The sequence below is a fragment of the Bos indicus x Bos taurus genome, chromosome 19, assembly GCF_003369695.1.
Source record: "Bos indicus x Bos taurus breed Angus x Brahman F1 hybrid chromosome 19, Bos_hybrid_MaternalHap_v2.0, whole genome shotgun sequence".
Taxonomy (NCBI): Eukaryota; Metazoa; Chordata; class Mammalia; order Artiodactyla; family Bovidae; genus Bos; species Bos indicus x Bos taurus.
The window spans coordinates 15,339,913-15,356,345 of record NC_040094.1 but is presented as its reverse complement, the minus strand read 5'-3'; the positions used below and the strand labels follow the sequence as shown (position 1 = coordinate 15,356,345).

At 44.8% G+C, this 16,433-nt stretch overlaps 1 protein-coding gene across 1 annotated transcript; it reads right to left on the bottom strand.

The window, feature by feature from the left end:
- Positions 1-727: 727 nt before the first annotated feature.
- Positions 728-2,727, bottom strand: LOC113877309 (WAP four-disulfide core domain protein 18-like). Its single transcript, XM_027517339.1, has 3 exons — positions 2,567-2,727; positions 1,799-1,947; positions 728-973 (listed from the first exon to the last, which is right to left on the bottom strand). Exons 1-3 carry the CDS (start codon positions 2,649-2,651, stop codon positions 926-928), a joined length of 282 nt encoding a protein of 93 aa, XP_027373140.1. The 5' UTR covers positions 2,652-2,727; the 3' UTR covers positions 728-925.
- Positions 2,728-16,433: the final 13,706 nt, after the last annotated feature.

Below are 16,433 nucleotides of genomic sequence, written 5' to 3'. Positions count from 1 at the left end.
TATACAAGAGCAGTGTTGGTGACATAGTTTGGTGACATAGTTGGTGACAGTGAGACACAGATATGGCAGACCACATTTCACACTCATCAGGCTAACTGGAGGAATCTTGATGGAAAGAAGTAAACTGAGAACTCGATTCTCAGGAGAGATAAAGTCAACCCCATCCATCATTTTTGTCAGAATCTTTGGGAGACTAAGATTTAGCTTATGTCTCAGGGAAGTTTCAATGGAAGGTTACATCCTCAGAGTTTATCTCCTAACTGTATCCTAACTTCAAATCACGTCAAGATAGCAGCTGGCACTTTCCAATTCCTGTCACCCACATCCCAGGGAACAGGATGGCTCTCCTGGAGGTAGGCTTCCTGCTAGATGTCGGTGTACTGCCTTAGAATGGGGTATCCCCACCCTTGCTCACACTCCTACTCCTCTGGAGTCTTGCCCTAATACAAGCTGCTGCAATAGGCCTACTACGTGCTACATACTGATTCATTTTGTTGTTTGACAAAGTCATCTTTACAGGACACTTGAGAAAATACTCTTGAGCCTCTGCCCTGTCTAGAGACAGAGATGTGGAAGGAGGAAAGGAGCTAGCTGGGAGGAACTTGAGTCTGATCTATTGGTTTTCTGAGTGCCCTGTATTCATGCACCCACTGCAGAGCACACATATGGTCCTGCTAGCCAAAGAAGATCCACCAGAATGCCTAAATGGAAAGACAGACACAGCCCAAACTATGCCACAGATTTAGTTTATTTTGAACACAAGTGTTTTTAGAAAGCAGCCACTGCACCATTTTAGATCTTTATCCTCCAGGGCTACAATTCCAGGCAAAGGAAAGAGCAAGGAATGGATATGGAAGCCTTGTTATGCCAAGCATTGAATTTGTGGATTCATAAAAAATCTTCAGGTGCTGTTCTTCAGGCATGCTCAATCACTGTTCAGTCCAGCTTTCCCAAGGCCACCAGAGCCAACCTTCTAAAAATACAAATTTGATCATGACATTAACTGTGCTTAGAAACATCCAGCAGTTTACCAAACCCTTCATCAGGAGGCTCTCTCTCCTCACTGGACTCTGGCATGGATGGCCCTCCACCATCCCCCTGAGATGCTGCAACCCCTTCCTGCCACCATCACTTCCTTGTCTCCAATGGAAGACCCATACTCCTCTCACCCTCTCAACTGCCCTGCCTTCCTCCTGCTAACTTTCTGCACCCTGTATTCTCTCACTCAATGTTCTCTACTCTCTGACAACTTTCCCAATCTCTCTCCCTTTAGGTAAAGCCCATAACCACTCTCTTTCTCCCACAGATTGTACGAGAAATCTGTACAAGGCACTGGTCACCCTACGTTTAGATTATTTATCTATGTCTGTCTCATTTATCCTGTTGTATCTGTCTTTTTGTTTCAATTCCTGAACAATGCATGCCTGACACAGGAGATACTCAATCCCTAGGGATTCCCTTTCCCTTCCTTCTTCCTCCCGGGATGTTCCATTTTCCAGGAAGAGTTAAATCCCTTTGGTGAGGAAGGAGAAATAAAGTGAGAAAACCTTGGTTAAGAATGACCTGTGAATCTGTATCATGGATACTTGTCTCAACTGAACCGATCAGCGTTGTCCTGGGACAGGGCTCCTCGTTTAGGATGAGGCCTCAGATAATGTGGGCCAGCTGTCTTTTGGCCATGTTTCCAACCCCCTTCTCTGGGAGTTTTCCAGACTCTCCCATGCGGTGGACATGTGAGCAAAGTCCACTTGAGAGTTGGGTGCACCCCTTGGCCAGCTCTTGCCTGATTTGTACTCACTTTGAAGATAGCAGCTTTGCAGACATGACCACACCCATTGCTGCAGCATTTCGCTCTCCCAGGACAGGAATAATCTCCTGAGCACAGTTCAACACAAATTCCCACAGTACCTTTGGGCACCTCTGGGCAGAATCCAGGTTTCCTTTGTCCTGAAACACAGGATGGTGTTTGGCGTGTGGCGCAGTCACTAAGACAGGCCTGAGGACAGACGCTGGAGGTCTGAAGCCTCCATCACAGGCAGGACTGCTGCCTCTTCTGTTGCTTCCTTTGTGCTCTGGACTCCTCCCCGAGCCTCCACTGCTCCTCTCCCATGGAGCCCACAGTCTGTGCCTTAGGAGAATGCTCCCCTTTCTCTGAAGGCTGCTCGGGTCTCAGAAGATAAGAAACCTGCACAGTCATAACCCTCTTCTTCCCACTTTATAAGAAGATTCTAGAAAAGCCTCTGCTTACAGAGATCACCATCCCCTGCCTCACACATTCCATTTGTCCCCCAACTTCCTCTGGGGTCCCACTCACAAGGCCCAGGTCCTAACTAGAGAGAAAACGTACCCTTTACCCCCAATTTCTAAGCAGACCCAACACAGTCTGATAGGGAGAATGGGACACACAGGATGAGTGCTCATTTAGATCAAAGAAAAGGCATCTAATCAATGCCAATCCCCACTCTGCTGTGGGGACCTGGTTGCTTCCAGGCAAAACCACCCTCAGGTCTAACACTGGGCTCTGAGCCTTCTCTGCTGTCAGCTAGGGTCCCCTCAGCACCCTCACCTTTGACAGGAGACTTCTGAGCCCAGGCCACCTCCAGCCCCATGACGAGGAAAGCCAGCAGAACAAAGACGGTGCCTGTCTTCATGTTGGCCTCTGGTGTGGTGCAGGGGCAGAGCCCAGCCCCAATTTATACTCTCAGTGTCACCAGAAAAGAGGGTGATGTGAGAGGCAGTAGAACAGGAAGAGTATTAAAATGTAAGCTCTCCAGGGAGTGTCCCAGGATATTCTAGTTTCTTTGTTCTATTTCACAACTGTTTTCAAGGATTAGGGAATGGTTTCTTGGATATGCAAATACAAAACTGGAGAGTCTGGGAACATTTTTTAGCCTTTCTTTCCTTGCTGCATCACAACTTGGCTTTGGTCCCTGGTCCCTTCAGGAAGGTTACCTGGAGAAGGGATTAGCCACCCACTTCAGTATTCTTGCCTGGAGAATTCCATGGGCAGAGGAGCCTGGTAGGCTACAGTCCATGGGGTTGCAAAGAGTTGGACATGACTAAGTGACTAATACAGGTATTACAAGGCATGGAATAGAGTTCCCTGTGCTATACAGTAGGTCTTTGTTATTTATCTATTTTATATACAGTAGTGTGTATCTGTTAATCTTAACCTTCTAATTTATCTGTCCCCTCTTAAGTTTTTAATGGACTAGTTGAAGCTTCTAGTCCCATCCTCCCATTGGGATGCATCTGAATTGGGAATATGAGGCAGTGGAATACTCAGCACAGAAAAGGAATTTAACTACAGAAATTGTATAACACAATACAATTGGCTTGTTATTGCAGTACTTTGAGTTTCCAATATGAAGCAAAGCATAATTAAGGCCTGTAATGTCTTGCTGAATAGGCATTGTAAGAACAGATGCTGCAAGATTATTAAAGAGAGACTCTGTACAATAATAATGACAATACTTGACAGAATGACACAATGAAATTGTCTGGCAGGTCCTGTGCTTGTACTTTATATGAATCATCTCACTGAAGGCTCACAAGCCTGTGGAGTTGCTTCCATGGGCATCCGCATGTCACAGAGGAAGAAAGTGAAATTCAAAGAACATCATTCCTTGTAAACACTTCAAACCCAAGACAGAGCCACTCATGTGGCATTTCCAATGGCAGTGTTAGAGGAGCCACCCGACTTGACCAGGCAAAACAGTAGTCCCTTGCATGAATTATCTTACAACAGGAGGTATTGGTAAGGAACTCAGAACTACAAGCTACCACTAACTGGAAGAATTCAGGAAAGGTCAAAAGGAGAGATGACATGCCAGTCCACATGTCCTGCTTACCTCCCAGAATCCTTTTCACTGGAATCCATCTTGGCTGTGCGAGGCACGCACCGCCAGGAAGGACTCTGAGTCAAAATGATTAGCCAGAGACAACCCAGAAACTAACCCCATTACCATAAAATCTGAGATTGGGAGCCAGTTCCCTGGGTTCCCTTGCCCTTCGGCTCTGTATCTGGGTGTCCTTTTCCAATAAAGACTCTTGCTTTGTTAGCATGTGTGTCTCCTCGGATAATTCATTTCTGAATGTTAAATAAGAGCCCACTCTCAGACCCTGGAAGAGGTTTCCCTTCCTGCAACAAAATGGCGACTCTGGTGGGATCTCTTCTTCGCTACAACTGACATCCTGACCACTCGGGGTACTCGGAGACCAGCTCACCCACACTGGTGGACCAGACCCAGGGGCCACAGCTGGGGCCATTTTGTCCCTGGTCTCCTCCTGACGTGGATGGCTGGCCAGAGTGCCTTGACCAGGGAAGGAACAGGAGATTTTATTGACCTCTTTCCCCTTCTCTCTCTCTTCCTCTTTTCAATCCCTCCTATCCTCCTATTTTTTCTTCTGTCCTGGTCCTGGACACAGGAGTCTGGTTGAAGGGCCTCAGCCTGCTCTGAGGGTTGATACCTGATCACCTCTGGTGGGCAGGGAACTCTGACTCTGGTTCAGGTCTGGTATCTGGCCTGTAGTTTCTGGTAGGGTTGGGTTCCCATCCTCCCTTCTTGGAAGCCCAGGGGAAAGTCTCACAACACCTGGGCATCTGCAAGTGACCACCAGGTGTCTGTAAGGGCACCCCTTAGTCCCTCTACCACCCCCCTCTTCTTTCAACCTGGCCTCCTTTCCTCCCTTTCAAATCTTGAAGACCTGAGATATTTCCATATACTCTATTCATACTTGGATCTGAAGTTCATGTCTCTGAAGGAGGTTTCCTGAGACTGCAATCTTATATTTTAGGAAATGTTTGAAAAGAACATCTGGATCTGTGTGTATTTTATACTTTGAGTTCTGTGTTGTGATTTGTGATAGCCATTCTGCCTTGTGACATGGGGTAACATTGTGTGGTCACCAATTTTGTTTAGACATAAGATAAAGTTGGTTTAGATAAAACTCTTAAAAACTGGTGTCAAAACTAGTTTTTTTTTTTTTTTCGTGCATATACAGTTAGTAAAAGCAAGCTTGATCAAATGGCTTTCTGACCCTGAGGGAACAAGTCCTAGTAGATCGAGGAACGAAAAAGTACTAAAAAGAGTTATGTATGATCAGGATTTTCTAAGATTGGATTGAATTTAGCTGGGTAAATGGATTTTGTTAGGAATGGGCTAGAACAAGACTGAATTTGGTGTCTCCCTCCAAAGTATTCTAGAAATGCTGCTTTTGACAACAGATATTGTGTTTATTTGCCTCTGAATGATTTGCTTTGCTTTTGAGATCTCTTGTTACTTTCAATAAGGAATAAGTATTGTCTCACAGGGACTAAAGATCTTATTTGACCACATACTTTGAAAACTTTTTGACAAGTGTCCCAAATACCAAATTTCAATTAAAGTTCTTTCGATTTCCAAGTAAATTTGGGATAATTTAGAAGGCCTCTGAAGTATCTTGCATACAGGGCTGGATGAATCACAAGCAGGAACCAGTATTGCCAGGAAAAATCACTCTAAAGGCAGAAAGTGAAGAGGAACTAAAGAGCCTCTTGATGAGAATCAAAGAGGAGAGTGAAAAAGCTGGCTTGAAACTCAATATTAAAAAAAGTTAAGATCATGGCATCCAGTCTCATTCAGTTCAGTTCAGTTCAGTTCAATCACTCAGTTGTGTCTGATTCTTTGCGACCCCATGAATCGCAGCATGCCAGGCCTCCCTGTCCATCACCAACTCCTGGAGTTCACTCAGACTCATGTCCATCGAGTCAGTGATGTCATCCAGCCATCTCATCCTCTGTTGTCCCCTTCTCCTCCTGCCCCCAATCCCTCCCAGCATCAGAGTCTTTTCCAATGAGTCAACTCTTTGCATGAGGTGGCCAAAGTACTGGAGTTTCAGCTTTAGCATCATTCCTTCCAAAGAAATCCCAGAGCTGATCTCCTTCAGAATGGACTGGTTGGATCTCCTTGTAGGGACCAAGGGACTCTCCAGAGTCTTCTCCAACACCACAGTTCAAAAGCATCAAGTCTTCGGTGCTCAGCCTTCTTCACAGTCCAACTCTCACATCCATACATGACCACAGGAAAAACCATAGCCTTGACTAGACGAACCTTTGTTGGCAAAGTAACGTCTCTGCTTTTGAATATGCTATCTAGGTTGGTCATAACTTTCCTTCCAAGGAGTAAGCGTCTTTTAATTTCATGGCTGCAGTCACCATCTGCAGTGATTTTGGAGCTCAAAAAATAAAGTCTGACACTGTTTCCACTGTTTCCCCATCTATTTGCCATGACCTGATGGGACCAGATGCCATGATCTTAGTTTTCTGAATGTTGGGTTTTAAGCCAACTTTTTCACTCTCCTCTTTCAATTTCATCAAGAGGCTTTTGAGTTCCTCTTCACTTTCTGCAATAAGGGTGGTATCATCTGCATATCTGAGGTTATTGATATTTCTCCTGGAAATCTTGATTCCAGCTTGTGCTTCTTCCAGCCCAGCATTTTTCATGATGTACTCTGCATATAAGTTAAATAAGCAGGGTGACAGTATACAGCCTTGATATACTCCTTTTCCTATTTGGAACCAGTCTGTTTTTCTATGTCCAGTTCTGACTGTTGCTTCCTGACCTGCATACAAATTTCTCAAGAGGCAGTTCAGGTGGTCTGGTATTCTCATCTCTTTCAGAATTTTCCACAGTTGATTGTGATCCACACAGTCAAAAGCTTTGGCATAGTCAATAAAGCAGAAATAGATGTTTTTCTGGAACTCTCTTGCTTTTTCCATGATCCAGAGGATGTTGACAATTTGATCTCTGGTTCCTCTGCCTTTTCTAAAACCAGCTTGAACATCTGGAAGTTCACGGTTCATGCATTGCTGAAGCCTGGCTTGGAGAATTTTGAGCATTACTTCACTAGCGTGTGAGATGAGTGCAATTGTGCTGTAGTTTGAGCATTCTTTGGCATTGCCTTCCTTTGGGATTGGAATGAAAACCGACCTTTTCCAGTCCTGTGGCCACTGCTGAGTTTTCCAAATTTGCTGGCATATTGAGTGCAGCACTTTCACAGAGTCATCTTTCAGGATTTGAAAGAGCTCAACTGGAATTCCATCACCTCCACTAGCTTTGTTCGTAGTGATGCTTTCTAAGGCCCACTTGACTTCACATTCCAGGATGTCTGGCTCTAGGTGAGTGATCACACCATCATGACTATCTGGGTCGTGAAGATCTTTTTTGTACAGTTCTTCTGTGTATTCTTGCCACCTCTTCTTAATATCTTCTGCTTCTATTAGGTCCATACCATTTCTGTCCTTTATCGGCCCCATCTTTGCATGAAATGTTCCTTTGGTATCTCTAATTTTCTTGAAGAGATCTCTAGTCTTTCCCATTCTGTTGTTTTCCTCTATTTCTTTGCATTGATCGCTGAAGAAGGCTTTCTTATCTCTTCTTGCTATTCTCTGGAACTCTGCATTCAGATGCTTATATCTTTCCTTTTCTCCTTTGCTTTTCACTTCTCTTCTTTTCACAGCTATTTGTAAGGCCTCCCCAGACAGCCATTTTGCTTTTTTGCATCTTTTCCATGGGGATGGTCTTGACCCCTGTCTCCTGTACAATGTCACAAACCTCCATCCATAGTTCATCAGACACTCTATCTATCAGATCTAGGCCCTTAAATCTATTTCTCACTTCCACTGTATAATCATAAGGGATTTGATTTAGGTCATACCTGAATGGTCTAGTGGTTTTCCCTACTTTCTTCAGTTTAAGTCTGAATTTGGCAATAAGGAGTTCATGATCTGAACCACAGTCAGCTCCTGGTCTTGTTTTTATTTACTGTATAGAGCTTCTCCATCTTTGGCTGCAAAGAATATAATCAATCTGATTTTGGTGTTGACCATCTGGTGATGTCCATGTGTAGAGTCTTCTCTTGTGTTGTTGGAAGAGGGTGTTTGCTATGACCAGTGCATTTTCTTGGCAAAACTCTATTAGTCTTTGCCCTGCTTCATTCCGTATTCCAAGGCCAAATTTGCCTGTTACTCCAGGTGTTTCTTGACTTCCTACTTTTGCATTTCAGTCCCCTATAATGAAAAGGACATCTTTTTTGGGTGTTAGTTCTAAAAGGTCTTGTAGGTCTTCATAGAACCATTCAACTTCAGCTTCTTCAGCGTTACTGGTTGGGGCATAGACTTGGATTACTGTGATATTGAATGGCTTGCCTTGGAAATGAACAGAGATCATTCTGTCGTTTTTGAGATTGCATCCAAGAACTGCATTTTGAACTCTTTTGTTGACCATGATGGCCACTCCATTTCTTCTGAGGGATTTCTACCTGCAGTAGTAGATATAATGGTCATCTGAGTTAAATTCACCCATTCCAGTCCATTTTAGTTCACTGATTCCTAGAATGTTGACGTTCACTCTCCTGTTAGCCCTTCTGTTTGGCTCCTGTTTCATCTCTGACAGTTTCAGGCTAAATTGCTATTACTATGAGGATGAATGCTAGTTTTTAGGCAGGACTATACCCATTCTCCAGAGAAGCCAGTGGCACCCCACTCCAGTACTCTTGACTGGGAAATCCCATGGATGGAGGAGCCTGGTAGGCTACAGTCCACAGGGTCGCTAAGAGGTGGACACGACTGAGTGACTTCACTTTCAGTTTTCACTTTCATGCATTGGAGAAGGAAATGGCAACGCACTCCAGTGTTCTTGCCTGGAGAATCCCAGGGACAGAGGAGCCTGGTGGGCTGCCTGTATAGGGTCACACAGAGTCGGACACAACTGATGTGACTTAGTGGCAGCAGCAGCAGCAGCATACCCATTCTTAGCTGCAAGTAATTATGGAAGAAAGAAACCTCCACCCCATTTCCCAAGAAGTATCTTGAGTATGAAGTCTTTCAGGGAAGAGTCATTAGGGAAATGTTGACTGAAATCACCCACCCTAGCCAGGCACTATAGTAACCATTGGCATGACTTATTTTATGACAGGAGGTCCTGGTAAGGAACAAGGGACTAACACACCATCACCAACAGGGAGAATTAGGGAAAAGACAAAAGGAGGCACCACAAGTCCTACGTACTTCCCAGAATCCTCCTCACTGAAATTCATCTTGTGTCACCAGGAAGAAGCTAGAGTCAGAATGATTGGCCAGACCATCTGGAAACTCACCCCATCACCATAGAACCCAGGACTGCGAGTCAAGTGGCAGAGCAGTGATCCCCGGTTCCCGCACCCTCCTGCTCTACATCTGCTCTACATCACTTGCCAATAAAGTCTCTTGCTTTGCCAGCATGTGTGTCACCTCAGACAATTCATTTTCGAGTATTAGACAAGAGTTCACTTTCGGACCCTGGAAGTGTTCCCCCTTCCTGCAACACTTTGACCACAGTTCCTCAAACTCACCAGGGAAACCAGGGCCAAGTTGTGATGGAGTAATAAATGACGGGTTAAAGTATTCCCAAACTCTCCAGTTTGGTATTTGCATATCCGAGAAACCATTCCCAAGTCCAAGAAACCAGTTGTGAAATAGAACAATATATTAGAATTTCTGAGGGCACTCTCTGGAGAGCTTCTATTTGATACTCTTCCTGTTTTATTGCCTCCAGCTCCACCCTCCTTTCTGATGACACTGAGAGTATAAATTGGGGCTGGGATCTGCCCCTGAACCACACCAGAGGCCAACATGAAAACAGGCACCATCTTCGTTCTGGTGGCTTTCATCATCATGGGGCTGGAGGTGGCCTGTGCTCTGAGACCTCCTATCAAAGGTGAGGGTGCTGAAGTGAATCCTTCCTGACAGCAGAGAAGGCTCAGAGCCCAGGGTTAGACTTGGAGATGGTTTGGCCTGGAAGCAGCTGTGCCCCCACTACAGAGGGGAGAGTCAACATGGATCAGACACATTTCTTTTGATCTAAATGAGCATTTACCCTGTTTCCAATTATCTTTATCAGATTGGGTTGGATCTGATTCCCAACCTCTCTGTTGGTAAAATAGATAAATAGATAGCCAATGGGAATTCGCTCTATGACTCAGGGAATTCAAACCGGGCTCTGTTACAGTCTAGAGGGGTGGGATGGGTAGGGAGGTTCAAGACGGAGGGGGCATAGGTATACCTATTGCTGACTCATGTTGATTTTTGGCAGAAACCAACACAATACTGTAAAGCAATTATCCTTCAATCAAAAAGAAATAATTTAATTTTTAAAAAAGTTGTGGGTAAAGTGTAAGGTTCTCTCTAGTTAGGACACGTGCCTAGAAGCGGGACTCCATAAGGAACCTGCAGAACAAACAGGGTGTGTGAGTGGAGAGACAGAGATCTCTGTAAGCAGGGACTTCTCTAAGATCTTCTTACGAAGCAAGAAAAAGAGAGCTATGACTATACAGGTTTCTTGTCCTCTGAGTCTGTGTAGCTTTGGGAGGAGGAAGACCTCTTTCTGAAGGCACAGACTCTGGCCTTACAAGCGAGAGAGGAGCAGTGGAGGCTGAAGGAGGAGTCCAGAGCACAGAGGAAGCAATGGAAGAGGCAGGAGTCCTGCCAGTGATGAGGGTTTCAGATTCTCAGCCTCAGTTCTCAAACCTGTCTTAGTCTGCATTCCAGGCTCCCCAAAAACTGCCCTGTGTTTTGTTTCAGGACAGCAGAGACCCGGATTCTGCCCAAAGGTGCCCAAAGATTCTCCTGGGATTTGTCTTCATGGATGCTCAGGAGATGATTCCTGTCCCAAGGGAATGAAATGCTGCAGCAATGGCTGTGGCTATGTCTGCAAAAAGCCTGTTTTCAAGGTGAGTACAAATCAGCCAAGAGCTGGCCAAGGCTGCCAACAGCACCCCAGTAGACTTTGCTGGAACAGAGGGCTACCACACATGGGAATCTGGAAAACTCCAAGAGAAAGAGGCTGGAGACAGCAGGCTGCATCACCTAAGGCCTCCTCCTTGAAGAGGAGCCCTATCCCAGGAGAGCCCTGATGAGTTCAGATGAGATAATGTATCGATGATCCTAGATGCACAGGTCATTTTAAAAATATATATTTATTTATTTTGGCTGCATCGAGTCAATTACCACATGTAGGATTTTTGTTGTGGTGTTTGGGCTTCTCTCTCATTGCAGCGTGCCGACTTAGTTTCCCCAGGGCATGTGGGATCTTAGTTCCCCGACCAGGGATCAAACTTTGGTCCCCTCCTTTGGAACTTGGATTCTTAACCACTGAACCACCAGGGAAGTCCTTCACAGGTTACTCTTAACCAAGGGCATCCCACTTTCCTTCTCACCCCACCCCTGCAAAGGGGCTAAAGTTTTCCTGGAAATGGGTCATCCTTGGAGAAGGAAGGAAGGGAAAGGGAACCGCATGGGATGGAGTATCTCCTGTGTCAGGCAGGTGTGGTGCTAGAGCTGCAACAAAAAGACAAGAACAATAGGGTGAGGGAGACATGGCTAGATAAATAATTACAGCCTAGTGTGCAGAGTGCTTTACATATAGTTTTCCTAAGATCTGTGGGAGCAAAGACAGAAGTCATTGGCTTTCCGTGGAGGGAGAGTGATCGGGAAAGTTGTTGGAGAGTGGAGAACATCGAGGGAGCATAAAGGATGCAGAAATTAGCTGGAGGAAGACAGGGCAGTTGAGAGGGTGGAAGGAGTGTGGGTCCTCCACTGGAGATGGGGAGGTGATGGTGGTAGAAAAAGGTTGTACATCTCAGGGGGATGGTGGAGGGCCATGCATGCCAGAGTCCAGTGAAGAGAGAGAGCTTCCTGCTCAAGGGTTTGGTAAACTGCTGGATGTTTCTAAGCACAGTTAAGTGAACATGAAAGTTGCTCAGCCGCGACCCCATGGAATAGTCCATGGAATTCTCCAGGCCAGAATAATGGAGGGGGTCACGGTTCACTTCTTCAAGGGATCTTCCCAACCCAGGGATCAAATCCAGGGATCCCACATTGCAGGCAGATTCTTTACCAGCTGAGCCACCAGGGAAGCCCAAGAATACTGGAGTAGGTAGCCTATCCCTTCTCCAGTGGCTCTTCCCAACCCAGGAATCGAACCGGGGTCTCCTGCACTGCAGGCAGATTCTTTACCAGCTGAGCTCCCAGGGAAGCCTATGCACGGTTAACGTCATGATCAAATCTGTATTTTAGAAGGATGGCTCTGGCGGCCGTGGGAAAGCTGGACTGGAGGTTTATTGAGCATGCCTGGAGACCAGCACCAGAAGATTTCTCATGAATCCATGAATTCGATGCTTGGCATGGCGACAAAACATTCCTGGCTATTTCCTATTCCTGGAATTGGAGCCCTGGAAGATGAAGATCTAAAATGGTGGAATGATTGGTTTCTAAAGAGCTTGTGTCCAAAATAAACTGTTTCTGTGGCATTATTCAGGCTGTGTCGTTCTTTCCATTTAGGCATTCTGGTGGACCTTCTTTGGCTAGCAGGACCATATGTTTACACTACAGTGGGTCCATGAATATAGGACACTTACGAAACCAATAGATCAGAGGCAAATTCCTCCCAGCTAGCTCCTTTCCTCCTTCCATGTCTCTGTCTCTAGACAGGGCAGAAGGCACGAGAATATTTTCTCAAGCGTTCTGTGAATATGATTTTGGTCAAGCAAAAAAATAAATGAATGACTAATGTAGCACATATGAGGCCTGTTGCAGTAGCCTTTATCAGGGCAAGACTCCGGAGGAGCAGGAGCAAGGGTGGGGATACCCCATTCCAAGGCAGCACACAGACATCTAGCAGGACCGGATGCCTAACTCCGGGAGAGTGACCCTGATCCTTGGGATGTGGGTGGCATGAGTTGGGAAATGCCAACGGCTGTCCTGGAATAATGAGCAGTTAGGATACAGTTAGGAGATGGGCTCTGGGGCTGGAACCTTCGATTCAGACTTTCCCTGAGGAAGAGGATAAAACTTGGTCTCTCAAAGATTCTGGCAAACATGATGAACTGGACTTGACTGCTACACGTTGTATCTCTTCTTTCCACTGAGACCCTTGCACTTACTTGCTCAGTCTGGTCCTTAGTATCTGTGTGTCCTGGTCACCAGCACTGCTCTTGTACATTTTATAACCCCAATGTCCTGTGGCCTCACCTGTCCATGCATCAGAATGAGGGCAAAATCGCATTGAAATCCTCTTTCACTGGCTGGTCATCCCTATCCCAGACCATTCCAGGCTCCTGTCTCCCTTGGTCATTTATGCGGGTTCATGAGAGTATCCCTAAAATGTTCTCAATCAGTTTCATCTGTTATCTGCCATTCTGAACGCCAAGGTACGACCTACCCCGGCAAAGATACTTGAAGATGGCATCCTACAACTTCCACGTACGTTTCTGCCCTCCAGACAGTCCAGATGTTCCTAGAAATTGGTTTGCACTTTTTAGTAAACACATTTTTCTCATCTGCATTTACTTTTTCTTTTTTTGTTTGTTTTTGTTTTTTGGCCATACCGCTTGGCATGTGGGATCTTAGTTCCCCAACCAGGGATCAAACCTGTGCCTCCTGCACTGGAAGTGTGGAGTCTCAACCACTGCACCACCAGGAAAGTCCCTCACCTGCATTTAAACTGCTTTTATATTTAAGGAAAAATTCTATTTCTCCCTATGGAAACTGATAAGGCATTTCTTATAAGAAATGCAAATGTATATTAATTTTTGTTCCTATTTATTCTGTTTTGTTTTAAACTCTATTTTTATAGTAACAAAAAGTGAGATTTTGATAGCCAGGGTCTTAGAAGAGTAATGACACAGTTTCTACTGTTGTCTAGTCAGTAAGTCATGCCCAACTCTTTGCGACCCCACTGACTGTAGCCTGTCAGGCTCTTCTGTTCATGGGATTTTCCAGGCAAGAATACTGGAGTGTACCTAGTGTATAATCTATGCTTTAGGTACATTCATTCTTGATATATATTCATGCATTGAAATCTATTTTTCTCCTAAATCATGCTTTCTTAAGAACTATGTATTGTTCTCTAAGTTTTAACAATTTCACTAACAGCAAAGTATCCCCATTTGAGAGAAGCAAAAATGTTAGCTCGGAGAGTTAAAACAACTCATCCACAGTCTTACAGCTAATAAATAATATAACTAAAATGCAAGCTGATATCAGCATTTCTCCAAGCACCCCAGAACCATCTGGTAGAGTTGTTTAAAATGGTCACAACTGAATTTCTTAGGATCTGGGAAATATAGATTTTCCCCCAAATTCCCAAGTGATTTACATGAAGCCAAAAGACCAAAAACCATGGAATCAGTCAATAAGGATTTACCACTCTTCTTGATAAGATCCATGTGGCAATAAACATGATCAGACCAGATCAGATCAGTCGCTCAGTCGTGTCCGACTCTTTGCGACCCCATGAATTGCAGCACGCCAGGCCTCCCTGTCCATCACCAACTCCCGGAGTTCACTCAGACTCACATCCATCGAATCAGTGATGCCATCCAGCCATCTCATGCTCTGTCTTTACCTTCTCCTCCTTCCCTTCCCAATCCCTCCCAGCATCAGGGTCTTTTCCAATGAATCAACTCTTTGCATGAGGTGGCCAAAGTACTGGAGTTTCAGCTTTAGCATCATTCCTTCCAAAGAAATCCCGGGGCTGATCTCCTTCAGAATGGACTGGTTGGATCTCCTTGCAGTCCAAGGGACTCTCCAGAGTCTTCTCCAACACCACAGTTCAAAAGCATCAATTCTTCGGTGCTCAGCCTTCTTCACAGTCCAATTCTCACATCCATACATGACCATAGGAAAAACCATAGCCTTGACTAGACGAACCTTTGTTGGCAAAGTAATGTCTCTGCTCTTGAATATGCTATCTAGGTTGGTCATAACTTTCCTTCCAAGGAGTAAGCGTCTTTTAATTTCATGGCTGCAGTCACCATCTGCAGTGATTTTGGAGCCCAGAAAAATAAAGTCTGACACTGTTTCCACTGTTTCCCCATCTATTTCCCATGAAGTGATGGGGCCCCATGTCATGATCTTCGTTTTCTGAATGTTGAGCTTTAAGCCAACTTTTTCACTCTCCACTTTCACTTTCATCAAGAGGCTTTTGAGTTCCTCTTCACTTTCTGCCATAAGGGTGGTGCCATCTGCATATCTGAGGTTATTGATATTTCTCCCGGCAATCCTGATTCCAGCTTGTGCTTCTTCCAGTCCAGCATTTCTCATGATGTACTCTGCATATAACTTAAATAAACAGGGTGACAATATACAGCCTTGACATACTCCTTTTCCTATTTGGAACCAGTCTGTTGTTCCATGTCCAGTTCTAACTGTTGCTTCCTGACCTGCATATAGGTTTCTCAAGAGGCAGGTCAGGTGGTCTGGTATTCCCATCTCTTTCAGAATTTTCCACAGTTTATTGTGATCCACACAGTCAAAGGCTTTGGCATAGTCAATAAAGCAGAGATAGATGTTTTTCTGGAACTCTCTTGCTTTTTCTATGATCCAGCGGATGTTGGCAATACCTGGATATTATTTTCCTATAATTCATGACTCAACAAAATCAGTGGCTAACATAGGAGAAGTCAATGGCACCCCACTCCAGTACTCTTGCCTGGAAAATCCCATGGACGGAGGAGCCTGGTAGGCTGCGGTCCCTGGGGTCTCTAGGAGTCGGACATGACTGAGCGACTTCATTTTCACTTTTCACTTTCATGCATTGGAGAAGGAAATGGCAACCCACTCCAGTGTTCTTGCCTGGAGAGTCCCAGGGACCGGGGAGCCTGGTGGGCTGCCTTCTATGGGGTCGCACAGAGTCGGACATGACTGAAGTGACTTAGCAGCAGCAGTAGCAGCAGAGCAACATTAGAGAAGAAAAAGATAATCAGCCAATACAAGCAATAAGACTTCTATGATGAAGGACAAATGATTTATTAGATCAATTATCTCGATCAGGGTTAGTAAACTACAGTTCTCAGAACAAATCCAGCACAATACTATGACTTCTCTGGTGGTTAAGACTCCAAGCTTTCATTGCAGGGGCCACCGGTTTGCTCCCTGGTTGGGGAACTAAGATCCTAATACATCATGTGGCACCGCCAAAAATTTTTTTTAAAATCCAACACAATTCCTGTAAATAAAATTTTTTTTTTGTAAATAAAATTTCAGAGGAACACTTGCCCATTCTACTCCATATGGTATGTCTGTGACTGCTTTCCCATTACTATGGCAGAGTTAAATACTTGCAGCTGAGTCTGTATGAAGGCAAAGCCCAAAACGTTTACTATCCGACCCTTTATGGAGAACTTTCCTGAGTCCTGGCCTAGATTATGTTTTTAAGAATAAGAAAGTTAGACTACATCAGAGTTTCTGTTGTAAAACTCAAGAGGGAGAAATTCTACATATGAGAAATGCAAATGTGTATTAATTTTTGTTAAGCCCTACTTACTTTGTTTTGTTTTAAACTCTATTTCCCAGGTGACATTAGTAGTAAAGAACCCACCTGCCAATGCAGGAGACGTAAGAGATGTGGGTTTGA